This window comes from Apium graveolens, unplaced genomic scaffold (genome assembly GCF_009905375.1).
Source record: "Apium graveolens cultivar Ventura unplaced genomic scaffold, ASM990537v1 ctg3239, whole genome shotgun sequence".
Taxonomy (NCBI): Eukaryota; Viridiplantae; Streptophyta; class Magnoliopsida; order Apiales; family Apiaceae; genus Apium; species Apium graveolens.
In genome coordinates this window covers 51,508-79,362 of record NW_027418002.1, presented here as the reverse complement: position 1 = coordinate 79,362, position 27,855 = coordinate 51,508, and the positions used below count along the sequence as shown (strand labels likewise).

Sequence of the window (27,855 nt, the reverse complement as noted above, 5' to 3'; positions counted from 1 at the left end):
AGATCACATGGTTTTCAATACCCTATCAATGTACATCGTCAAAATTATCGAAAAACTAATCGAAGCAACCTTAATTTCCGTCAAAAATTAAAAAAAAAAAAATCAAACTCAGTTTTGATGGTGAGATGGACGGGGGATTGAAAAATGAGTGTTTTGATTAATCATTTTCAAATTTGGATATCGGAAACTTCAAGAATGTTGTTAAGGGTTTTGCCTATCATTGAAAAGTTAACGAAGTCAATCTCATTTTTAACGGAAGCACTGTGATTGGAAAAAATTAAAAGTTAAATTATTTAAAAATTTATTTTTATAATTTATGACCTACAGAAAAGTGTCTATAATTCAGGAACGTTTGATTTAATTTTCTGTTTATAAAAAAACTATTAATTTGTAAACTTACTGTAACGAACAAAACAATGTCGAGATAGTTTCAAATTTTTTATCGCATATAACATTTAATCATTTACATTGTAGTGTTGATTCTACTATTTCAAATAAGATAAAAATAATATTATAGATAGATTCGGTCTCGCCAAGATCAGGGTTTAGACCGGAATAAATCTAAAATCGACTTTTTTGTTTTTCGTCATTTTGAGGACCCGAGACCAGACTGATGGTCTTGGACTGATGGTGCCTGCCGGTTCTAATGTTTACAGGGTTGCTTTTAAATTTACACACTGCTGAAGTATTTGTAGCAGTTGCTAAGAATTTATATAGTTATACCTAAACAATGGAATGCTAGACTACCTATATACAGAGTGCTCAGCAAACAAATGATACAAACAGATCAATGTATGGACAGTATCGGTCATACGAAATACGAAGAGTATCCATTAGAGCCGCATGAGTATTTATCTCAGTTTACTTCAGAACAGAAACTTGAAACTTCAAATATGGATTTGTTTATCAGTTAAGAGGTTAGAACGAATTTGTGCATAAAGCCAGAATCAAATCAGCGCATTACAGCTTCTCTCACATAGGAACGGTCACCTAATCTGCAGTAGCAAATCTCTATGTAAGAATATAGCAACTTTAGGAATAAGAAATCCAACATATGTAGGACAAAAGAAAAGAAGTGCCTTTTCTCACTTGTATACGAGACGGATGTGCACATTGGGACCATCTTCTTGGTTAGGTGTCAATGTCACCGAACCTTCAATCTGTTGACCTTGTTCAACATCTATTGGATTGTACAAGTAGACGAGCATCTGCAAATATACATCAATACTCAGAAACAAAACTTCACTTAATACATAACAAGGAAATGTAGCTATTTAGTTCTGAATCAAGAAGTACATGAAAATAATACAAGACATGAAAATATCCAAATTAAGATGTTATTCCGATCAAATTTTGACAATTGGGTACCAACATCCTTAATTACTCATGAGAGAGGATTGTTGACATTTAGGAAAGGGCTTTTGCAAATATCTAATTCCTAATATATGAATTCAAAAGGAACTGTGAGCCTGCGATGAATATCTAAAAGACTTTGTTTTGTAATAAATTAGTGAAGGGTTATCCAAGAATTATAATCCTTTAAATTATCCTATCCCGTTTGTTCTGTTGGAGTAGAGTATATGACTATAATCCCCTCTAATACTTGGTGGGAGGAGGTATTGTTTTATCCCCTCTTACAAGAGGATTATAATCCCCTCGTTGTAATCCCATGTGAAACATACATAGGATTGAAATTTTTTATTAAAGGATTATATTCCCATCCCTAGGACTATCCCTTAAAACAAACATAGAATAAAATTTTAAAGGATTATAGTCCAATCCTACACTTAATTCTTCCAAATAAACATAGGATATGATTATTTAGTCCAACTAATTTTGATGGGATTAGTTATCTCTGAATTATTATCCCGGGATTACAATCCCATGAAACAAACATGGCCTTACAGACCAACTTGTATTAGGACTACACAGCCCAACAGGCATGGTTCCCTTTTTAGCTTCTGACTTGCGTCCACTGCATAATAATGTCAAAGAAACAACACTAATAATCAACTTGCAGAAGAAGCTATCTTTAGACAATGCTAGTTCAGCCAAATCATAATAACGCCTGTTTCCTAAATTAAATATTATTAAGTTGCGCTGTGGAGAAGCTTTAAGCATGGTGTTATTGAAGAGTAATGAAAGTAAAAGGTAGCAACATACTGAAAAAATTATTATACTCATACTTGTTCCCAGTGTGTACGCGGCTTGTCAGGTGCTGTTGACAGTACAATTGCTTCATTCATATCATCACGCTTTCTCTTTTGACCACTTATAGTAGGATGATTGCTTGTAGACTGCGTGGGTGGTGTATTAGAATCAGCAGGGGATGTCACAGGGACACTAAATTCGACATCGAACCAGAAAGCAAATCCATGAAATGGAGCTGGAAATGAAATTTAAGATAGTTGTTTAGTTCGACATAAGACTACAGAATATATGCATTAAAACTGCAAATTCTGTGAATAGTATATGTGAATTACACATGATCAACTGTCAGCTTTCATGAGAACAGAACAAGATATATAGATGAAGTTCAATAGTGAAGGACACTGCAAACAATCAGCTTGAGCCTAGTTTCGTATAGATGTACAGTACTATTCTTTCAAAAAGTATTTTAAGTCTTACCATATTGCCATTAGTTTCATCTATTTATATAGAAGCTTGTAAATGTATTTAGTATTTACTAATAGATATTTGTAAATTATAGATATTAAGAAAATGTTATTTTTGTGCAGTTTAGTCGTATTATCTCATCAATTTTTCTTTATGCCAACATCTTTTTATCAGTAATGTATCTATGCTCAATAGAAAAAAAAAACTGATCACTGATTAGTAATATATAGGACTAGATAGGACTAGATCTTATAATTATTCCATTTATGCATACAAAGATATAAGTAGAGTGTTTCACATAGATTCATCATTCAGGTGAAATCGTATTGGCAGGGCAGCCATCCTGAGATAACTATCCGCTTTTTAAGATACTTGATTCAGGCTTGTGATACATTTTTTGCTCAAAAAGATTGACATGATCTCAGGACCTATAGTATATGAGATAAGTGGAACATATAAAGTATCAGCAATTAGGGAAGAAAATTCTATTACCTCGAGCCAGCGACTGAAAATTGAAGCTTGATGTAAACATTTTTAGCTCCTGAATACAAACGGTGTAGCAGTCCACATGCTTTACCTGCATCAAAATAAAAGGAAATCTATCATAGCAGGTAAAATTGATTGTACATAGCTTTATATCTCTAGGAAACATCTTATGGACTGCAATTCTATGATATCCACACTATGGATCTTGAAGTGAAAGGACAAACCACTTGTGGCAGAGCTAAAAGATTTTCACTCGTAATTGTCTCCACACAAGGGTCTTCATACGCATCTTGTATCGCCCAAGGTACCATAGCAGACACTACAACACACAAAAAGTTTCCAAGTCAATGTTTAGAGGACTAGAAAAACAGTTTTTATCAATTAGAAAATGCAAACCAGGAGAAAAAATACACAGAGGGCACTTTTCAAAATCTATTATTATGTTGATCAAAGTAGAAGCCTAACTCTATACAAGGTCAAAGTCACAGAAAAATATTACGGAATACTAAACAGGTTGCGATTTATTATAGGTAAATTCATACACTCACTATCAATTCCATAGACATTGTGCCAGAAATCAATTTTCTCACTGTATCTGTCAGGGAGCGTGACAGGAGCTATGTACAGCTGCAGACAAAGCAAGATACAACCAACATTGATTGTGGTTTAAATGAAATCATTCAAAAGTCCAATTTCAGCTACAAGGGATCAACTCTGGTTTGAGGTTTAGCAAGTTGAATAATGTTAAAATAGCTTTACTTATATCTCTTACTACTTATTAGTAGTAAGAGATATTATTCAAGGGTTCTTCAAAAACCCTCTTAAAAAGTTAGTGTTCCATGTCATAGGATGCTAAACTAAACGCATACATACCGTTGCCCTTGAAGGAATAATAAGACCACCAGGTTTTAGCAGGCGATCCCTGGCTGTAAGGATGCTCCCCAACATGTTCTGCAAAGTAGCCAATGCAAGATATAAAGAATGATTATAACAACGAGACTGTAAACTGAAGCTAGACATGATACCGAAAACAACTTCAATTTGTATCTCATAATGAGAAAATAACCTCATAATCATAGATGAGTAACTGATCCATCCAATCTGAAACTATAACATCAGCCTTTTCATTAATTTCAACATCCTGCAGTTGTGAGAGTAATTAAAAAAACTATATATTTCAGTAATAAATCTTAGTAATTTGCTCTAGCACAAAGATTTAATAAACTTATCACTAAAAAGTCAACCTCCACAAATCCACGTAAAACAGTGACCGTTTCAGATAGATTATTGGCCTGCATGACTTTCTGTGCCTGACAAACATAGTCAAAGAGTTGACATAAAGTTTCAAATGACGTCAAACAGAGACCAATCATTAATGCGCAATCATACATATTATATTAGTCATAAAAAGGAACATACAGTAAACAATATGTAATCATGAAACCAACAAACTGTCATGTACTCATATGTGAAAGTTCCAATATATCGAGACCCGTGACTACTAGTATTGATAAGATCTATAGATACATGAAGTGTGTGTGATCTTCTATATTCAGTTTTAACGGATATGAGATGTGGGCACATTTACCACTTTACGATTAATTGTCCACCAATTTTATACTAGATGCTAAAATCCTTAGCAAGCATGTAAAGCTGTATCAGAAGGTATATTAGAAAGAATGAATTTATAGCAACAGAAAAAGTAGTTACTTAGAAAAAAGGATGAAACTAAACAAAATTTTAAATATCAGAATACATGATACACTTGAACAGTGTAGCATCTTTTTAACCAATAAAAAAAATCATGCTATAAATTACCTGCACTGCGATTTCAGTGGCTTCCACTGCATATACCTGTAAAACATTTCATGCAGGAAATATATTATTTATGTAGATATGGCTAAAACTGGTTTTCCTCAGATATACGTTACTTAGATTATTGCGTCCCAACTTCAACGATGACTCTAATTATGTATGTGCTAAAGTTACACTAGTTTACTACACATCTTTATAGTTAATGTACATGTGCAGGTGCATTGTGCGCGTATGTGTGAATAGATCAACAGAGCAGCTTAATGAAAAATAGAAACAGAAGTTCTTACTCGTCTAGCACCGGCATGGGCACAAAATATAGAAAGAATCCCTGTTCCACAACGAACATCAACCACAACCTGAACATGTGATTAAATATCTTATAAACTTAGTTGGACACAAAAGCATTCAACAACAAAATTGCATTTCATTTCTATCATGAAGTTTTCTAATTCTAAATAAAGGTCAGCAATTAAACCATGCTCACTGCAGTATGTTTGCAGTAGCTAAGATACTCTTACATTGATATTTTAAAAGCTAAAGCAGTAAAATGCCTTACTTTATTTGGCCAAGAAAATGCCTTACTTTGTCTTTAATATAATCATCCTGATGCTGCTTAATGGCGGCCCTATAAGTTTCATTGTGCACTTTGTCCTGACAGTTCAGGAAAACTCAATAAATTCTTCAAGAATCTTAAAAAAGTCCGTGAAAAGAAAGGAAGCATATAAATATTGTTTCATTAGCAAATTATTTTAAACTAATAGACCATCCCCTGAAATTAATTAACAGAGAAAAACAATGATTAGTAAGTTTAGAAATGCATAAATAACAAACAGAAACCTAGTAAGTTCAGGTGCACACGACATTTTTCACAGCAATAAATTCAGTATCTGGCCTTGTACTTTCAGCATAGAGCGCAAGCCTTTTCCCGTATCCATGACTCTCTATTAACCTTCTGGCCTGACTCTTAAGAGCCTAATTACATTAGCTAACCCATCTTGAAGACTACATCTAGTACTCATACAGTAACCCGAATATATCTTCTATTGATCTCCTTATTAAACATCAATAGTAATTTGGTAACACTGCCCACTTCCCAGATACATAAGAAAGAAACTGACTAGGTCCATTCTTGTTTGGCTATATATAAGTTCTGGTAAAAGATTGAGTATTCAAGTTATAATATTATTTCTACCCTACCAAAAATAGTTTGTCTGCCTCTAACAAACACATAATTCTCGCGGTGATAACATCTAGGGACCCCATAAAAAGGTGCATTTACAATAGAAAAATCAGAATTCAGTATTTCCAAATCAAGAACAGGATCAATCCGGAAATTACAAATTTGTAGCAATATAAATACAATTGCACGCATTTATTCCAGATTAGTTATTCAATGTTTTTAAATTAAACTCCACATCCTAACCTATCAAACAAGTTTAGTAAATCACTATAATCGGAAGTTAAATTATACACCCACCTCAAATACATATACCCAATTTCTTGAAAACTTGTGTTGTTTTTATAAACAGAGTAAAGCAAGATCACTCACACATACACTAACAGACAATTACAGAGTACACACACAGAATTTGGTGTTAGGCAAAGATTATAAGAAACAAATAGATCACGCAATATTGCACAAAAATTAAGTGCAATTACGTGTGTGTGTAAGTACAAGAATAATGTAGATTGAAATTGCACCTTAAGGACGGCCTCGTGAATGGACATATCACGAACATCGAATTTTGGCTCAGTCCCATCATCGAAAACTTGGCGTTGATGATCATTGTCATCGCCACTGTCATTACTTGCTCCTTCCATCAGTTCTTGGCTTGAATAAAAAAAGAAAGAAGCAGAGAGAGAGCGAGAGAGAGAGAGGGAGGGAGAGAGAGAGAGAGAGAGAGTAGAGAGAGAGAGAGGTACAGAGAGAGATAGAGTAGAGAGGAGAGAGTAGAGAGGGAGAGAGGTACAGAGAGAGATAGAGTAGAGAGGAGAGAGTAGAGAGGGAGAGTTTGGAACTTGGGGGTAAATTGGTAAATAAAGTTGACGCGGGCTTTCAACTATTGAATTGCAATTGTAAAATTATGTACTAACAAACTTTTGCTTCCTAACAGACTGACTGGTATCAATATCTATGTAAATATCGCCCAAATGTCATTATTTGATACAGATTGCCTCAAGGTCATTTTTTAAAAATACGGCCTCAAATATATTGGTTTAAAAGGGAGTCTAGATGTGGCTTGTTTAAAAATTAGAAAATAAACTAAAAATATTTGGCCCGAATTCTAATTATCAAAAATAATGCTAGCAAATAATATAACAATAAAAATTACTCAAAATAATAATACGACAATAAAAATTAATCAAAATTTATATTTTTAACATAATTGCAATTACTTTAAAATTAAAAAAAATATTACAAGTACATAACAATAAGATAAATTATAAATAATAAGATAATCATATAAAACATAATTCCTATGTAAACTTATTTAGATTTATACATAACTATTAATTAATTAATTAGTATTTTAAATTAAAGTTCTACTTTAATATGTGAATATTACTATAATTTAAAACAAACAAATTACCTAAAAACTGTATTATTTAGAAAATGATATATTATTATTTAAGAAAAATTACAATGTCTATAATACTCTTACTCTCCTAGTATTTTTCTTAATTTTTTGTTACTTATTTAATATTTAGTATTAAATTTTTTTAATAATTTTATTTTAGATAATAATTTATAATTATATTTACTATTTTTAACCTTTATTCAATTTATATTTTTTTTTTATTAAAAAAATAAGTTATACTTGTTTTTATTTTTTCAAACAAAGAAATATATATATATATATATACACTTGTATCTTGAAAATGTGCCCCTCAAATTTTAGGGTCCTGTTCAGTCGAACACTTGGAATATCCTCAAATACGGCTCTGCGTCTACCAATTTTGTTATTTGTAAACAACGCAGTTGCGTGTACCATTTTCATTATCTTTTTATTCTAAAATTAAAAACGGAATTTCAATTAGAGTTTTTCAAAGGCAAACTGCAAGCCCATGTTTTGTTTTCATGGTAACGCATAAGGCATTAAAGTTTTGCATATTTTTTAATTTTTTTTAGTTACTCAAAATACTCGATAATGTTATATTTTCAAGTTTAACATGTTATTTTAAACGGTGTTTTGTTCACATTTTATTTATATTCGTTGATACAAAATAGTTCCGATAAATGACATAATACTTGAATTATATTTAGGTACAAACTTATTATTGGACTCGATAACCGCAGTTAGAACTAACAAGCCATTACCGCAGATAAATAAGTGGACTATTTAATCGCTAGCCAAATATTTATTGGACTCGGCTTAAATATAAATAATATATTTGTTCGCCCACCACAATGATATAATGAATGTGAACATTATTATAAAAGGAAACTTGTCATTTTGAAGGTTGCTTGCAACCGATGAACAAAGACAGTGGACGACCGAAACCTAAAACTACGCAGGTTTAATTCCCTATAAAAGGGTTACGTTGGTAACTTGAGAGGATCGATAATTTTATACAATTGGAGAAAATCTCTCCCAAATCATACCAAAACCTTACTTTATATGTTCAATTCTAATTATAAGTTTAATCTTACGGCTTACGAGAATTAGCCTTAACAATATCTATAAATATTTTAAAAATTTTAAAATTCAAATTGAGAATTTATAAATCTTAAAGTATTAAAAACGGTTAGTAATTAGAGTTTGGTTCTTAGGCGAAAAACCCTAAAAAAATGTGTTAAAAACGTGACGTGTCTTTTCTTTATATAAAAAATGTGATTTCAGGTTTGGTTATAAATTAATATTTGGGTAGAATCGGATAACCCCTTGTTCAAGTACCGTATCATTTTATTTTTAGTGTGTTCAGATTTGGACTCGAGATCACATTATTCGGATACAAACTGATCTCGGGTATATGAGGCCGGATCTAAACCGAATATGAGTCGGTACCGTATTTTCATTATCTAAACGGATAGTTTATGATCCCCCATATACGAGTCAAATATAATCCACTAACATAAGTATCATTTTTATGTTAATTATTCGGATAATTATTTAAATAAAATAAATATTATACTATACAAATAATAACAATATAAGTCATACTTTGTAAAAAATTAAAAATTATATAAGATATGAAGAATTATTAAATGATTATTTACTTACAAATGTAATGGGTTAAAAATATATAATACATATGGGGTCGAATCGAATAAGAGCCATGCATCATATTTAGATATTCGGGTAGTATCATTTTATAGAAAATAATCTGAGTCCTAATTTGAGCGGGTATATGAGTGCTCATATCCGGGATCATATTTTAATTGAGCTTAATTTTTCCGTCAGATTTGAATCATTTGTAAAACGAATATGAGACATGTATTATATTTTCGAGTCGGATATAAGCCGAAATACCGAATAGAGAGGATCAATTTACATCCCTGTATTTGGGGCAATTTTTCCGGAAAAATGACATTGAGGGTCATTTATCTCAGAATAGTGATATCTCGGGTCTTCTTTCTATGGGAATCGATTTATTAGTTTATAAAATTATTTTATATCAATATATTCTAAAAATTATTTAACATTTCCTTTGAATAATATTTAAGTTGTTGAAATTGAAAAAATAAATATAACAAGTAACTAAAAAAAGCAAGACAAGAAATGTAAATATTTCTCAAATTTGGTAAATTATTTTTGTTACATCATTTTTAGACATTTTATTAGGTGAATATTTTATTGATATTTTTTTAGAGAAAAAATGCCGATTTTTGTTTGACTTGGATTAATTATGATAATACGTATTTTTGATGACTACACAACTTAATTATTTTATTATTTTGAATTATTTTTACGAATTATTTATATAATTATTCCCTCCAAATGAGTAAGTGTTATGGATAGTAATTTTTTTAATTATAATATGAGATCACGTCATGTGCAAATATGATCTTCAAATTAAAATAAAAAATTCCATTTCGGTTAAAATCGAAAACTGAATTAAAAAATTGAATTACGAAAAAAATTAAAATGTTAATAATAAAATATTTAATAAATTACAACAAAGATTAATGTTGGTACAACAGTTAAACTTATACTCTTAGCTGCACTTTAATGCACCTCAATATTATGGTGTGGTGTCCTGATTTCAATAAAGATAATTCTAACTAGTTAGTTTATTTTTTTATTTTATCAACTAAATTGAAGATCATGAAAATTAAATATATTAAAATCTAAATTAGGTAAATAGCAATTAAATATAACAAATAAAAAGAGAGGTAAATGTAGTGCAAGGAAGGCATTTCATTTGTTTGTTTGTTTTTCAGTGATTTCAATAGTTACTTGTCATATTGAAAAAGGTAACTACAATAAACTCTGTATATATACAGCACAATGCTTAATGATAGGTTTGAGGAAATGTGGGTGTACGCATTGTTACTGGATGTGGTAATGCTGGGATTTTGGAGCTTGGATTACTAGATTGTAAAAATTCGGTCGTTTTTTTTGTTGTTCTTTAAAGACTGACATGTATGCCAAATGTGGAAAACTAAACGATGCTAGGTCCATTCTCAGTGAAACTAAGGTGTGGAAGACAGTGTTACGGCTTCATGGGTATGGGAGGGAATAAAGGGATGCTATTCTAAGATTTTCATTTGGATGTGAAGTGCGGGTGCAAGCCAGATAATATCAGTTTCATCGGGCTTTTAACTGAATGTGCTTCTGGGAGGCTTAACGAAGATATTGAATTTAAAAAGCATCCTAGTCAATCTTGGATCCAGCTAAAGAATCAAGTCCACAGTGTTGTAGTAATGGGAGATAGGTCATTTCTTAACCTCTGAATTCCACTGGGGACAATAGGAAGCCTCCTATTATTTTCGTAATTATAGCCTGTGTTTGCTTCCATCGTGACATTGCTCTTCTGAGGCGAGTGTATGGACTCTGTTTTCTGCTAAAAGGCTGATCTCTAGCATTTCCCTGCGCTGTGTGCTCTTTACATTCGGAAGTTCGTGACCAGTTTCGATGTTACTGCAGAATCATAATTGACCAGTTTCGATGTTACTGCAGAATCATAATTCCCTCGATGGTATGCAATTTCTCAATGATCAAGTGCTATACCAATAATACCATCCATATTTATGTTGGTACATTTATTATTCCATTTATAAGATTTGCTATGTGTATTTTGAACTCTCGATCAGTGAGACGAGTACTATGCTGAGATATTCTAGCTTTGGATTCAGTTTCCGAGTATCGGTAGCTAGTTGTAGGGATTTATAATGCAACAATATTGCTCATGCTTAGTATGATTCTACTTCCAGCAAGGTTTGGCATCTTTGGAAGCCATTTTCTCTACCCGCATGTTTCTGTACAAACATTTTAGTAATTTGGCCACACACATTTAATTTGCATGTGATCTGAAGTTTCTTAATTTTTTACTTTCTTGTCCTTTACATTTGTGGCAAGTGGGCAACTGATACCTTTTCACAACCTGTAGTGCAATGCTTGCAGGTCTTGCATACCGGACAATTCAACGAATTTCACCGAAACAGAATCAAATATATTCATAGTTGTTAAATTAAGCAAACAAGATCTCCGATTCTTAAATTACTATAGGTATATACCTCTGTCATCTAATCTCTGTAATCAGACACAGTTTCTCATACAACATAAAGCTTTTGATTTACAGATCAAAAGCTTTTGTAATTAAGATCTCTTGGGTATCTTTACATTTACAGATGAGCTCACATCTCCGGTTGCTCCAGCGAGAATATTCAAGGCTTCAACAGTTGACTCCAACAATTTAATTCCAAAACTATTACCACATGCTGTTAAGAGTATTGAACTCCTGAAAGGAGATGGGGGAGCAGGAAGCATTAAACAGATCAACTTTGCTGAAGGCAAGATGACTCTGGCCTATATACATTTAACATGTACCTCTATTTATTTGCTTTTATTTTGAAAGCATATATTTGACAGACCTGTTTTCCTGCTTGCAGGAAGCAAAATTAGGTACTTAAAGCACCAGATCGACGACCTCAATCAAGAAAATTATGTGTATAACTACACTTTGATTGAAGGAGAGGGAATGATGGACATGATTGACAAAATATCGTACGAGGTAAAGTTTGAAGCTTCATGTGCTGGGGGAACCATCTGCAAAATGTCAACCAAAGTTTATGCCAAGAGCAATTTTGAGCTAAAGGAGAATGAAATAAATGCTGGGAAAAAGAAGGTAATGGGAATGTACAAGATTGTGGAAGCATATCTCCTCCAAAACCCTGATGCCTATGTGTAGCATGGCTTTAAGCAATTGAAATGTTCCCTTCGGGTGCAGGGCGAAATACCCGGGGCGCAAAGAGAGGCTAGAGCCCAGGATAGACTAAAAAAATTCAGTAGAATATGTATTCCAGCCCCGGGTATTCTCTTAAAATGATGAACTGTATAGTACTAATGAACACGCTGCCATATTTATGGTTTGTCTAATGTGGCTTTGTATTCTTTATTAACACTTGTTGAGCTGTCCAAAAGCAAAGTAAATTAGCAGATATATTCTTTTTCAAATTTCTTTTTTTGATGATGTACATATAATTTCATCGTAAAAGTTCTCGATTGCATGTACATTCCGATTATCTCATCTTTGCCGGTTCTTATAATTCACTTTTTGTAATAAAAAGAATGTAGCAGTTCATCTTTTCTTCCCACTTTATTAATTAATTTTCGATCATTTGTTATAAATCCGTTATTTTTCATTTTTCTTAACGAGTAAATATTTTAAAAGAGTCGAACTTTATTTTTGAAAGTTGAACTCGCACACGTCAGGAGTCAAACTTTTGATCACTCTTGGAGAAATCAAGAACTCGAGTACTCGCCCACCGCGCATCTTTGTAAGATAATAAAATTTCAAAATTTAAAATAAATTAATCAACAAATGATTTTTAGTATTTTCTTGGCATTCACTATTATACTAGTTTGGAACTATGGGATGTCTCTTTTTAATATTCATATGACTTTTTATTTTATTGAAAATTGTAAATTAGTACATAATCTTGATGGGTTATAAAAATTAATATATATTTTCATTCGTAACTGATGGATTGCCTTCGGGTTAGGGAGATCATAAACAATTAAGATTTGGATCATTCATCATTTGTAATGATTCTTCGAGATGTATTTCATCTTATGCCTATGTTTAAGGCAATATCTTTTTATCAAAATAACTGTGTTAATAAAGCAATAGCACACTCAAAGCAATAGCACACTCAGTTAGCTAAGTTAGCTCTTTGAGTAGATTACTGTTAGCCTGCTAGCTTGATTTTTGATTTTTGATTTTATTGTGCTTGTTGCTCCTTTAATAAAGACTAGCATAATCATCAGTGCGAGACAAATGTCATTTTAATTATAATATTTTCAATTGTTTTCTTATTCGTAAATATGGTATAATGTATAACGTATATCAAATACAAGTCGATTGTTTATCAATATGTATTATTTTCATAAAAGACAATAGCAAATTACACAACGTTTAAAATATAACTAATTAAGCAATATATATATATATATATATATATATATATATATATATTCTTATTTGTGTTGTATAATTTATATTTATTGAATGTATATAAATAGGGTAGTCAGTGTAGTTTAAAACGAAACGATTATACTTAATCTGAAAATGTCGTTAGTATGTTTACAAATGAAAATTAAAAAATAACATTTATGGTGAATACAGAGTTAACCAAAACTTTTGAATTTTATTCAAATAAACTATATATATTTGTCTATATTATTAGTTCACTACTAACTTACAATTAATTTACTTAATTTAAAAAGATAAAAAATGCATAATTGAAATTAGAATAACTTACAATCATAATATACAATAATATAAAATTTACACTATTGTTAATATAAAAGTTGATTTTAATGAAAAATATTAATTTTTGAAATTCAATGTATGTATGCATGGAAAAATGTTAATTTTTTATTTACACTACGGTTACCAAAGTAACATTAAGTTATATTTATCTGTGTCAGCATGTAAATTGTCGTATGTTATATTTTTTAGTAAATTACGATAGTTTCGATTATTTATAACCTAAATATCCGATTTATGTACATTTTTAATCACTATTAACATCTAGTAAGACAAATGATTATTTAAATAACATGCATTTATAATTATTCAAAAATTAAAATTATGTAATAAATAAATTACAATAATTTATATATGGTATTCATATTATCATTGACAAACAATCTATATCTAGTTTTTACGCAATTGAATATAGATCATGGTTATAACATAAAAATAAATTATATATTATAAAGACTTATTATTGATATTCATGATTTCTTTCCAAGAATTCGAAGGAAAAATTATAATTATATCGTTATTTAAATCGTTTTTAAGTTCTTTTCATTACTACTCTAATATATCTTCATATAATAATTTGATAACATTTTATACTATTCTCTTAAAATTAAATATTTTTCAATTTGATAAAGTTTTATAAATATCGGTTGAACTGATTAATCCATTCAGATTATTAAACAATTTATATATTTTCTTTAAATAATATAAAACACATTGAATCATATGTCAATATAGTATAGATATAACTTTTATTTGAATAATTCAAAATTTAAAAATAATTCAAAATATTTGTACAATATTATCTTGATCAATGAATATTATTTATCTATAAGAATTATTTTTAAAAAGCTAGTTTTTTTAAGTGAAAAATAAAAAAATAAATCGATTTAATATATCATTGTAGTTTTAAAAAATCTCGTGAGATCTCATATCAAATTTCGAATATTTTTAAAATCGGGACAAGTCCCAAAAATTATAATGTGCTACCAGTGAAGTTAGTAATTTTAATATAAATAATCAACTGACTTGATCTTATAAACACCTCGAACACATTAATCTCTATTAAGATAAAATATTAAAAAAATTCAAATTATTGGTAAGATATTATGGCCGAACTTTTAATTTAAATTTACTAAACGTAGAACGTGACGATGTTTTTCGGCCGGGTCATGTAGTCAAATTTCGAGTATTTTTTGAAGAATGGGCCAACTTCTAATTTCAAATTGGAATAAAATAAAATGCTCTAACTCATTATAATTCGAGTTAATTTAAATATGTAATATTGTTATAAATTATTTATATATAAGCGATTATATTTTCAATATTTTATTTAAAAATTATATATGTACATTTTAATACTTTTTATATTATTAAAATATGTTAAAAATATATGAGATACATTTTCAAACTAAAAAAAAATTAATGAATAAGATAATAATTCATTTATGTACTACATCTAATTTTGTATCCGGATTTTAATTCTTTAAAATTAACTGTACAAATATTAAAGTAATTATCTTTTTTTTTGCGGAATTCAAGTAACTACCTTTAAAGTTAAATAAAATATTCATTTAGCACACTTATATATTATGTATATGATAAAAAACACATGTGACATTATTGATGTAGTAGTATGAGGTTGTATTGGTAAATAAAATATCTCGAGTTCGATTCTCACAAAGCAATAAAATAAAATGCTCTGTCTTATTATAATTCGAGCTGATCTACATATGTAGTACCATTATAAATTATTTATATATTAGCGATTCTATTTTCAATATTTTCTTTAAAAAATATATATGTACATTTTAATACTTTTTATATTAATAAAATATGTTAAAAATATATGAGACACATTTTCAAACTAAAAAAAGATTAATGAATAAGATAATAATTAATTTATATACTATGTCTAGTTGTGTATCCGGAATTTAATTTTTTAAAATTAACTGTACAAATATTAAAGTAATTATTTTTTTTGCGGAATTCAAGTAACTATCTTTAAAATTAAATAAAATATTTATTTAGCACACTTACATATATGTGTATGATAAAAAACATGATGTATTATGGTGTAGTGGTAGGAGGTTGTATAACTTAATGAAATATCTCGAGTTAGATTCTCACAAAGTACATCTTTTATATATAAATTAAAAACAAGGATAGTTTAGTCTTTTCAATGAGACTTTTTAATCTCACTAATATCGTTTTATTCTCCTATTATATATAGAAGAGATTAACTTTTATCTTTCAAAAAATATTACATTCCTAACAAAATTTTTAGAAATATTAGTGAAGATATTGAATCTTGGATTCCGTCCAGATGGCAATGTTGGGTTTGTGTCGGGTTGACTCTGCCCGAACTTCTCTTGGTCTTAGCCGAACCAATTTCACTGGAAACTGAAGTGGCTCATGCCTCAGTGTCATACACCACACAAAATTACACGAAATAATCTGACACAATCACATATTTAGATATTAAAGGAATCAAATATAAATTAGCAGACTTTAATTTGAAAGGTCACAGATGTGAAGTCCCATATACAATACAAATGTAACAGAAGACACTAGTACAAAGTTTACAAACTTTTAGAAATACTTGAATACAGAACAAGCTACAGTTAATCATTGAAGTAAAAATTGCAATAAATTCCAACTCCCCATTGTATCTTCCAAAAAGTCTCCTTGAAATACGAATGTATCCACCGGACCTGCACCTGCTAAAGGAAGATTTATGTTCCAAATTAATATTATTCAAATATGAACAGATGCAGTTGTTTGCACATTTATCCACAAATAATTAAATGCATTCTACGATATTAAATGAAACTCCAGAGGTCACCACTTGATTTAGTGAGACAATAATAACCCTGGATTTAGTCTTGATTTAGTATGACACATTATGTTTACTGAAGCAAATTGCATTTAAGTTCATTGCATTACAACTTTGATTTTATTTGTCTGGAAAGAGCCTAACGGTAGAAAACATGGGCGTTCCCATAATTATGTGCACTCCATCCCCGGGCTAGTAAAACTGGCTATCAGGAACAAATTTTTTAGTTTTCAGCCCTTTCATAGATAGATTAATAGTGAGGCCCTGATACTCTTCAATAGTCTTCCTCAATCCTACGATTTGACAACAACAAATATACCCAATACTAATACCAATACAAATAACAATGATTTAAATCCAATAAACAGGGGTGGGAGATAGAATCGAACCCGAGTCCCTCCCCTAAACCGAGCTCCGATACCATATAAGTAACAAGTCGCTCTAAAACCTTAAGCTGTTAGGGGAAGGTTCAAACAGGATCTTATACTCTTAAGTTTTAGATTTCTGGATTTCTTACTCTTATTGCTCTTTCGTATGCTTTTTCTTTGAGTTTTAGTATATTTTGCTTAGCAACAAAAAGAAAGAATGTTCATTGCATTTACCAAAAATGATCATGCCGAGCAGATCATACCAGCATATTTTTATGAACGAAAAATAAAATCACAGATCAAGTACTAGCAGAGACACAGTCTAGAACATTAAGGAGAAACTAAAGGGAACAAATTAACAAAAGATAATTCAGTATACCATAAGTAGCGAAGTGTAGACTCTGGCACTGTTGCTACCTGCTAGCCGCTACTGTCTGAAACAAGCAACATCTACATATATCAGCAGCCACAAAACATTTCAAAAATGCATAAATTAGGAACATCAAGTGCATATAACCTTTTACTGTCGTCCTTATTAAGGGTCAAATTCAAGATATTTATCTTCAAATATTTCTTCTATTTCTAACTCAGCAGTTGCAAAACGGAAATAAATGTTTTTAACTAGGCCATTCCTTGGGGAGTGACAAGACTAAAGAATGTTTCTCTCAAAGAAATGCTGGAATTCCAAGTTACACAAATTAGAGTACAGCTATTACTTCGCTGAAAAAAACGGAAATGAATATATTCACAAGAAAAATATAAACCACCCACTGTGACTGCTGTCAATGTTTCTGGTACTACCTTCTAAATTTCCCGGACAAGACAGTAGAAATTTACCAAATTAGAAAATTGAAAGAAATAATAAATGTATGTCTGAAGAAGAATCCAAAGAAGTTAAAATGTATATACTTGACAAAAAAACAATCATGCTATATATGCCTCCCGCTGAAATAAATTAATCGGTGCCCCAAGATCCACTATTTGATGCTTGCATTCCTTGTTGTATGAAATTTATTACTCTTGTATCTCACTACAAGAGTAAGCACATAATGCATCAATTTATTTAAAAAAGAAAGCATATTCTATGCATACCTGAGGCAATGCTTTGACAATAGTTGCTCCTGGATTGCCACCAAGTAAGTACGTTGCGAACTTAAAAGGCATTATAAAAGGTTCTTTATATCCTCGTGATAGCTTCACATACTTCAACTTTTTGAAGGGAGAAGGCGTGTATTCAGGATAAAAGACAGCTTCCACAAAAAGTTCCTAAAATATATTTTAGTTAAGATATTTAAAATAAAGCAATCTGAAAGCCATATGCAATTTAAAACTAAATGTCAGCAGCATGCAATAGATTAATATAACAGGTACAATGGGCATTCTTTATTGCAGGAATATTTGATTTTTCGGGAAGCCTTACAAATTTATAAACTTAAACTACTGTTCACCAGATAATAGTTTATGTTTACATTTTGCTGAGGAAACAAGAAAAAAGTTAAATAAATGATTACCTGAATCATAGCAGAGTCGAGAGTAAGGATCTTGGCACTACTCAATTTCGATAACATATTTATGAAATGACGATAAGCTACAATCTTATTTTCCCAAGTCGCCTTATTGTACTGGTTTGTATCCCATAGTTTTATAGATACATTTTCCAGCTCATCAACATCTAATTTGACCTGAAAGATACCAATACAACAAAGTTCGCGGAGTTTTGGTGCCACGACCACAATCTGACAATTACAATGAGAGGGTACAAGTAATCTGGTACCGATCATTAGGCAGGCTAATTGAGGACAAGAGTTGTCAGCGCAGGCAAGCTCATAGATGACAACGACTCGGGCAACTCGACACCATTAAGACACAGAGTTGTTAAAGCAGGCAAGAATATCAGACAAGAAACAGGTAATTTGTAGTTGTAGATATGGGGAGGGCATATCAAATGCAAAGTTTTCAAAACCGGTAACACCCATACACGAGCTGATCCAAAATCAAGAGGCGCCGGTAACTTTAGTCTCTGTGTGGTGTTAGAACTAAATGTACACAAATTAAACGGCTGGTAACGATGAAACTCTAAATCAATATCAACCTCCACAACATTATGGCCAATTGGGTACCTAATCAACCTTCTCAAGAAACTTGGCGGAAACGGATAAACCGCAAACAACTTGAAACAAGAAACAGGAGTTTCATGGTTTCGATTGGATAAAACATGTTCCATAAATTTGAGTAAAAAGGCCCAAAATGTTACTATTGAAAAATAAGGCCCAAAATGTTACTATTGAAAAATAAGGCCCAAAATATCACTTCGACGCTATATCGTAACGTTTTGCCCATTACAATGACGCTACACGGTTTAGCATTTTCTGCTTTTTTTAAACAAAAATCACAAATACATAACCACCCCCAAGTATATGTCTGTTATTCGACTGTGCTGAGTGGTGAGCTACAATCACACTGACCTACATACACTGAATTGGGGATACCCATGACTGAATTTTGCACGATTTATATAGACAACTACATTATAATCATCATAATCGAAAAGGGGATATAGATAGAGCCACCTCGTGCAACCATAAATTTTCAGATGTCACTTTCTCTTCATATTGTGTTGATTATGTTTTGTCGATATTATGTGCATATTTTCTATTATTTTAAGAGATATTGTGTTTATATTATTGATGCAGATGGGTTCTTAATGTGTTGAACAAAGATGATTATATATTTATGAAGTCGTGATTTTAATATATGCTTCTGTATGTAATGTTTGCTTGGCATCATATTTTGTTGCATTATAACATTTAGTGTAATATACTACTTTTATTAACATTTCTTGCAGCTTTGTTAATTTATATATTTTGTAAATAATATCTCTGCTAGCAACGTTCAATTTCAACTTTCCAGTGTGCAGTATCCGGCTTGAATTGGTTATTCAGATTAATCAATTTCTATAGATATTTAAGCATTTACAGATAGAACAAGGGGAATCTAGCCCTCGTACTTTAATAGAGTCGAGAAAATATTTATAGGCCTATCTGTGCTGCTTCGTTGCTCAGCTGTTTATCTGATTTAAGAAGCTGAAGTTTTAGTTGGGGAATTTAGGTCTCGCGTTGTGTTAGGAAGTCGAGAAAACATTTATAGCAGCCACACTATCTCTTTAAAATTGAGTTGTTTGTATACTTTGTTGCACTGTTTCTTGCAGAAGTATTGCTGGTAATGACATACTTCGCAGAGTTGTTTATCTTATATATTGTCTTCTATGTTCTCATTCTTTTTATTTCTTATTTCTGTGAATTTATTCGGATATTGCAACATGTCATGGCTATAAGTAGTCGCAAAAATTGAAATTCTGCTGAACTCAACTTTGGTCTGCACAGTCGAGTCCAGCGGTCACATGTACTTTCGCACTTGATTACCTGATTTTGTCATTGCATATGTTTTATATAATTGAACTTGTTAATGTCCAAAAGAGATTTTTTACTTCTATAATGGTTATCTTTTACAATTATATATAACAGTGATGCACAAAAAAGAATTAAACATTCCCAGAAAGGACTGATTCTGTTGTGATTATTGTATCTTTGTGTATATTTGTAGGCATTTAAGGCCACTATCTGTAGGAAAATTTACATGTATTTTTTTATTTGAGAGATGTCTTATTTCTGATCCTAACAAGCAGATAATGAATTAAACCATTACAAATATCGAAAAAATTTTAAAACAGATAAATTTATATCAATGTGAATGTTATGAGTCATATTAATCAAAAACACTAAATTTTTTCTGATTTAGAGTTACTAGGTTTTAAAATGTTATAGCTTAGGCTATTTAAGAAGTGATATGTCATCTTCTATGTTATCATTCTCGTTGGTTTGTTTAGTTTCTAGTCTATATTGTGCAATTTTTTTTGAACTTTTCAAGATTTACTAATATTGCAAATGTTTGCACGATGTTCACCAGGGACCTGTTAACACTATCCTTCTTCATCTTTAGGATTCACATAGATCTTCTGATATTTGGAGGGAGGGGGTGGTGATATGCTGAAGTGTCAGCATAAAAATCCGAATAATCAAGATGATTTCCACCGTTGGATGTTCAGATGGTTACTTTTCGTGAGGCTACTGAATTCTATGAGGTAGTTAGGGTGACATATTTTAAAGTTTGATTGAAGTCTTATATTAGCTCTCGTTGAGAGATGGCAGCCAGAGACTCATACATTTCACTTGCCTATGGGTGAGTTCACTATTACTCTGAATATTGTAGATATTCTTTTAGGGCTTCCTGTTGATGGTAATGTTGTCATTTTAGGGTTCATTAATATCCAAATTGGGTTTTTAGAAGCGATTAAAAGAATTTCATGTAATACCAAACACGTTAGGGTTTAGGGTTCGTGGTTTGGGGCGTTTAGGCCCTACACCATGGAGCCTAAACCCTAGGAACCAGAATTTAATTTCGTGTAAGATTTTAATTTAGCATTTTTTAATATTTTAAGAGTCATTAATCCCTATATTGGGTTTTAGAAGCAATTAGAAGAATTTCATCCCTAACCCCTTGGAACCAAAATTTAATTTAAATCTTGAACTGAATGTTTATTGTAATGTGATTCTAGGTGGCTTTATGGTCATTCCTACACTACTACGGGTGGTCGTATCATCCCTGTTACTCGGATACTCTTGGATGGGCTGGAACCATCACAGTTCATATGGGAGCCTTACCCTCTTGATGTCATTGTTGATCTTCCAGCTTATTGCTTGTCTGGTGAGCATATTTGGCAATACTTTGGGCCTTTGATATGTACCTTCATTGTGAAGCTTCATTTCCCTGATAGAGTTGCTAGACAGTTTGGACTCATGCAGACTATTCATGTTGATGTTGTCTACTCCGATACAGAGCATAATACAAATTTGAGTGGCAATGACAAGATCAAATGGATTCAGAAACATACAGCTACTGCAGCTATATGGGGGCGTCGGTTGGATCATACATTTGTAGGAGACTCAATTATTCCTGATAGTGCGGTGCCCGAGTACCATCCTTGGTATTTAGAGAGGACTCTTACATTCATATCTCGTCTTAGTGCATTTAAATATCGAATTGTAATTTTTCTTCTTGTTAAATCAGTTTATTGTATAGGTTGTCCTACTTGCGTAGTTTCAGTTTAAATGTTTTATTAGTTTCTTTATTTCATATATGAATCTTGTAACATGTGTGTTCCTTCTTTTGTTGGACTTCAGGGACTTATATTTAGGGAGATATCTCAGCGGACACAAGATGTTTTCCTGATGTGTCTCATTTTATTGACCAATGATGTGATTTTATTAGAGACTACACCTTACATGGTTTTGATGAGATGCCGGTGGAAGTTCGACGAGCTAGGCAGTTAGAGGAGAGGCAGCAACCGTCCCGTCGTGGTAGACGTGCCGGTGCACGAGCTGCTGATGGTAGACGAACTAGAGTTCAGGCTGATGATGATCATATTGCTACAGACCTTGGAGATGATCATCTACCATTATATACTGATTTTCATGATGTGCCCAACTCATTTGCTCATGCTCGTACTGATCATATGGCTACAAACCTTGGAGATGATCGGGATTCTCCTATATGTGCTTCTATTGGATGACCCGCTAATACCATTTATGTTCATGTGTCGGGATCATGTACTCACGTCCATCACAATCGTGAGATTCTGGAAAGGTTTTCAGATGTTCCCCTTTTTGATCTTGGCTTGACTCCTACTCCCGAGCCTCGTACTGAGCACCCTCCTTCCGAGGAGCCTTCCAATGAGCTGCGTCTTATTGATCAACATTTCACTGAGAAGCCTCCTCCTATGCATCATTCTTACCGGCCTATTAAGTGTCTAACTAGGGAGATTTCTATTCCATCATTTAGTCTGCATGTTAATGTTGGATTTCGGGGTATAAAAACACAGCGGAAACAATAAATAAAACTGAAACTCACCAGAGGATCCATGCGAAAAGCAATATTAAGTTCGTGGATGAGGTATTTACCTTAAAGAGTTTTACGATTATCACGTATCTCGCCTTAACGATCTACGTCGTAGATGTATCCACGCGAAAGCCGGTACAGAAGAGGCGTGTGCTAGCACCAAGAAAGGACTTGTTTTCCCCGTCTCTCTCTCACCTTATGTGTTTTATGTGTTTCTCTAATAAAAATGTAACCCTAATCCAAGTTATAGTTTATTAAATCTGAAATTCTATTTATTTAATAATTAAGTTTAACTCAATTATCAAATAACAACTAAATTTTGAATTTAATAATATACAAATTTGAAATTCATTTATCCCAGTTAATTAATAATAAATAATTCGAATTTCCTTTTTAATTCAAATTTAAATCAAAAATTGAATTAATTATTCCTCCAAGCTTTTTTTTGTGCGACCCTATAGGTTATTATTAATAATTTAGATATCTCACATTTAAATATAAACAATGAGCGGCATCAAGTAATACGTCAATGTTACCCAAATAATAATAATTAAATTGGTGGTCGATTAAACCTTTCATGAATAATGTATAATGTAATATAATTACTTCAACCAAATATTATAGATTAAACTCGGGGCATGTTATGTGCCATCTTCTTCATGGTTTAATCCACGTTTTCTTGATCAATGAGTAGACTATCATTTCAAATCAACATTTGAGCGCGGCACCACGCATTCATGGTCTATCTCACCCAAGAGGCCAATAATATCCCTCCAAAATTGAAAGGGTTAAATCCTTTCTAGATCATTCATATTTCTCACATGATTCCTAATATACTCGAATTCCATTTTTATCATTACCCGGTCAAAGACAACTTTTGATGTAACCAAAGTATATGAATCATCGTATAGAAATTATTGTGTATATGTTCTATACTTGATGATTTCATGAACAAAACACCTTGGTAGATTTTACTTAGTGAAAATGTAGCACTCGACGGATAAGGATTATAGTCCCGACGGATAACTCATTTGAGTCCCGACGGATGATGACTTATTATCCATCGAGTGAGTAGCTTATGTAATAATAAGTCTGTAGCACATTTCTGCATACACATTATTTAGAATCTGTACTAGTACCTAAGTCATATTGACTGTAACTAGATATGCAGAATATGTTAATTAATTGTACATAGATGATGTCTTGTAATTCTGTATAATTGAAATAAAGTCAAGTGCCTGATTGCTACCCGACGGATAAACAACAATGAATTCGACGGATGATCATTAACTCGACGGATGATCATTAACTCGACGGATGATCATAAACCTCACGGATAAAGAATTCAAATATCTATTGACAGTGACAACACAGTCACAAGCGTCAAGTGTATGCAAATGGAATGGGGTAGCCTATTCAACTGGGTTTTCGAGAACAAAGAAGCATTGCCATTTCCATGCTATTATGAAGATATTCAAAGATGCTGGAATAGAGTAATGAAGTAGCATTGTATTAGACTTGATAGTTTTTGTTTTATTATCTTGTCTTATTACTTTGTAATCTTGGTGATATATAAACCAAAAAGCAGCAAATAGAATAGTAACTAAGGAACTAAGCAACCAAGAGAGAAATATTTGTAAGCTGCACTCTTAGCATTTCTCTCATTCTTAGTTGTTATCATTTTGTAAGCAGCTGTGAGCTTTTTGCACACAGAGTTCTCTCGATATATATTATATATCTTTGGTGGAATCATTCAAATCCACTAGAAAGTTTTTAAAGACTCTTGTTTTTAATTACTTGTGTTTTGATTCATTTCAAGTAACTATTCCGCATTCTGCTAATCAATTCACACTTATATATATATTTAAGTTAGAACATTTTTATTCAAAAAAAAAGTTTCAAGAATTCCATTCAACCCCCCTTCTGTAATTCTTGTTACATTGTTAAGGGACTAACAATTGGTATCAGAGCAAGCTCTTGAAGAACAAAGAGTTTAAAGATCAAAACAATACAGCAAGATGAACAAGAAGGATGTTAGAGTCAAGATTCCTTTCCTGGATAAAGATAATTACCATCATTGGAAGGTAAAGATGCATCTTCATTTGCTTTCTCAAGATGAGGCCTATATGGACTGCATAGAAAGAGGCCCTCATGTTCTAATGAGAGCTGCAACTGGAAATGAGCCATATGTCCCCAAGCCAAGGCATGAATGGTCTGATCCTGATATTGAACAAGTCAGGAAGGATAAAAAGGCCATGAATATCCTGTTTAATGGAGTTGATGGTGATATGTTTGACAATATTATCAACTGCAAAAATGCCAAGGATGTTTGGGATACAATACATATCATCTGTGATGGCACTGAGCAAGTTAGAGAAAACAAGATGCAGCTACTAATTCAGCAATATGAGCATTTTGATAATGAAGAAAGTGAGTCTCTCACTGACATTTTTAGTAGGTTTCAAAAACTGCTAAATGCTCTAAAGTTGCATGGAAGGGTCTATCAGAAAAAAGACTCCAATATGAAATTCCTTAGATCTCTTCCAAAGCAATGGAAACCAATGACAGTCTCATTGAGAAACTCACAAAATTATAAGGAGTTTAGTTTGGAGAGACTGTATGGCATCCTAAAAACTTATGAGCTTGAAATAGAGCAAGATGAGAGGATGGAGAGAGGAAAGAAGAAAGGAGGGTCCATTGCACTAGTTGCTTAGTTAGAGAAAGAGAAGGAGATGAAGATGGAAGCTGTTGAGTCAACTTCAAGGGTCTGTGAAAGCAAGGACAAGGGGCTTGCAGTAGAAAATGATGATTGTTTGAGCCAAGATGACATGGAAGACATTGATGAACATTTAGCATTTCCTTCCAGATGATTTGCCAAGCTCAAGTTCAAAAAGAACTTTGGAGCAGCCAAGCAAAATAGAAACATTGTATATATAATCAAAATTCAAATATTTTAAATATGGCTTGGCAGGGCACTTTAGCAGTGAGTGTAGAAAGTCAGATTCCAGCAAGAAAAAGTTTGAGCCTGTGGATCATAAGCAAAAATACTTTGAGTTGCTCAAATAAAAGGAAAGGGCTTTCATTACACAAGAAAATGACTGGGCAACAGATGGTCTGGATGAAGATGAAGATGTCAGCTATGTCAATCTAGCCCTAATGACCAAGTCTGATAAAACCGAAACAAGTTCTTCAAGTAATCAGGTAATTACTACAAACCTTGCACATTTATCTGAAGCTGAGTGTAATGATGCTATAAATTATATGTCTACAAAGTTATATCATTTGCGTGTTACACTTAAGTCTCTTACTAAAGAAAATGCTAAAATCAAAGAAAATAATTTATTTTTGAGTGAGAGAAATAAAGTGCTAGAGTCTCAGTTCATTGATTTTGAAAAATTAAGAATTGAGTGTAAGATTTCCAAGGAGGAATTAACTCAGTCCTTGAAGAAAAAAGAAATTTTGAAGAAGCAGCTCGAGCGTGAACAGGAGGTGATTAAGGCATGGAAAATATCTAGAGATATCCATGCTCAAATCACCAAAGTTCAAGGAATTGAGTCCTTTTGTGATGCAGCCTAGAAAAAGAACAAGGAGAAACTAGAACCAAATTTGGTGGATGGAGTGCTAAAAGATGTAGACTCGACGGATGATGAGGGTCATCCGTCGGATAACAAAAAGGATTATCCGTCTACTGATGAAAATCCTCATCCACCGACTGTAAGCAAGCCTATCAGTAAAACCAAACTTGTTAAGTTGAATGAAAAGGATGGATCTATTTCCAAGAACTTTGTTTCAGGTGAATCGAGTCAAGTTAAGAAAGGGAAAATAGCTAATGTTGGTCAGATGACTGTCAAACAGTTAAGTGACAGACTTGAAAAGATTGAGGTGAAAATAGAGGCTAAAAAGAAAAATTATAGAAATGGTAAAGTAGGGATTAACAAACACAATAACTACACACCCAATAAATATGCTCCTAGAAAAATCTGTGTAAAGTGTGGTAGTGTAAATCACTTGTCTGTTAATTGCAAATCTGCCATGCTTACTCCCATGTCTGTGCCACCTCACTTTCCCAACATGAATGCCAGGACTCACATGCCTATGAATGCTATGTCTACACATAATATGAGTGCACAGTTTTTTAATATGCCATTTGCACCTAATCCTTATTATGCTGCATTTAGTATGCCACAAATGTCATTTAGCATGCCTTACTAGAATAACATGTTCACTAATAGCATGCCATTCCCTGTTGATTATAATATGCATGAAAATTCTGTTACAATGAATAGTTTCAAAGGCCCAACTCAAATGACCAAGGATGAATCTGATATCCCCAAGTCAAATGAGATAAAGCCTAAGAAACAGAAAAAGAAAGCTAACAAGGCAGGACCCAGGGAAACTTGGGTACCAAAATCAACTTGATTTGATTTTGATGTGTGCAGGGAAACAGAAAGAATCTTTGGTACTTGGATAGTGGTTGTTCAAGACACATGACTGGTGATTCTACCCTGCTCACAGAGTTTAAGGAGAGAGCTGGCCCAAGTATTACTTTTGGAGATGACAGCAATGGTTATACTATGGGATACGGCTTGATTTCAAAGGACAATGTCATCATTGAGGAAGTTGCCTTAGTGGATGGTCTCAAACACAACTTGTTCAGTATCAGCGAGCTTTGTGATAAAGGCAACTCAGTAACCTTCATTTCAGATACTCCTATTCATTTGGATACTCCAATTCTCGTAAATTATGTACGTCAATTTTGGAATGCTAGGTTGCACCATATTTGCCATTTTTCACGAACGTAGCATTGGAATGGTCAATTTTGGAATGCTAGGTTGCACCATATTTGCC

The 27,855-nt window shown here is 32.2% G+C and overlaps 2 protein-coding genes across 3 annotated transcripts; one reads left to right on the top strand and one right to left on the bottom strand.

Moving 5' to 3' along the window:
* Nucleotides 1–591: 591 nt before the first annotated feature.
* LOC141701031 (putative protein arginine N-methyltransferase 6) lies at nucleotides 592–6,942 on the bottom strand. 2 transcript variants are annotated; one of them, XM_074504673.1, is made up of 13 exons: nucleotides 6,619–6,942; nucleotides 5,500–5,568; nucleotides 5,205–5,273; nucleotides 4,921–4,956; nucleotides 4,347–4,412; nucleotides 4,169–4,243; nucleotides 3,976–4,053; nucleotides 3,645–3,729; nucleotides 3,327–3,421; nucleotides 3,109–3,193; nucleotides 2,187–2,386; nucleotides 1,090–1,208; nucleotides 592–995 (listed from the first exon to the last, which is right to left on the bottom strand). In XM_074504673.1, exons 1-13 carry the CDS (start codon nucleotides 6,736–6,738, stop codon nucleotides 953–955), a joined length of 1,140 nt encoding a protein of 379 aa, XP_074360774.1. In that variant the 5' UTR covers nucleotides 6,739–6,942; the 3' UTR covers nucleotides 592–952. The 2 variants fall into 2 exon arrangements, with proteins under 2 accessions (XP_074360774.1, XP_074360775.1); XM_074504674.1 differs by having other exon boundaries at nucleotides 3,651–3,729.
* Nucleotides 6,943–10,367: 3,425 nt separating this feature from the next.
* Nucleotides 10,368–12,270, top strand: LOC141701030 (major strawberry allergen Fra a 1.07-like). Its single transcript, XM_074504672.1, has 5 exons — nucleotides 10,368–10,421; nucleotides 10,495–10,557; nucleotides 11,040–11,058; nucleotides 11,684–11,877; nucleotides 11,989–12,270. The coding sequence occupies exons 1-5, from the start codon at nucleotides 10,368–10,370 to the stop codon at nucleotides 12,268–12,270; spliced, it is 612 nt and encodes a 203-aa protein (XP_074360773.1).
* The last annotated feature ends 15,585 nt before the right edge of the window (nucleotides 12,271–27,855 follow it).

Coding starts and splice junctions, on each gene's coding strand:
- LOC141701031 (XM_074504673.1), bottom strand. CDS start 6,738: ATGGAAGGAGCAAGTAATGACAGTGGCGATGACAATGATCATCAACGC. Junction 5,569..6,618: donor TTCACGAGGCCGTCCTTAAG/GTGCAATTTCAA, acceptor CTGAACTGTCAG/GACAAAGTGCACAATGAAAC. Junction 5,274..5,499: donor ATGATTATATTAAAGACAAA/GTAAGGCATTTT, acceptor TCACATGTTCAG/GTTGTGGTTGATGTTCGTTG.
- LOC141701030 (XM_074504672.1), top strand. CDS start 10,368: ATGCTTAATGATAGGTTTGAGGAAATGTGGGTGTACGCATTGTTACTG. Junction 10,422..10,494: donor ACGCATTGTTACTGGATGTG/GTAATGCTGGGA, acceptor TGTTCTTTAAAG/ACTGACATGTATGCCAAATG. Junction 11,878..11,988: donor TCAACTTTGCTGAAGGCAAG/ATGACTCTGGCC, acceptor AAAATTAGGTAC/TTAAAGCACCAGATCGACGA.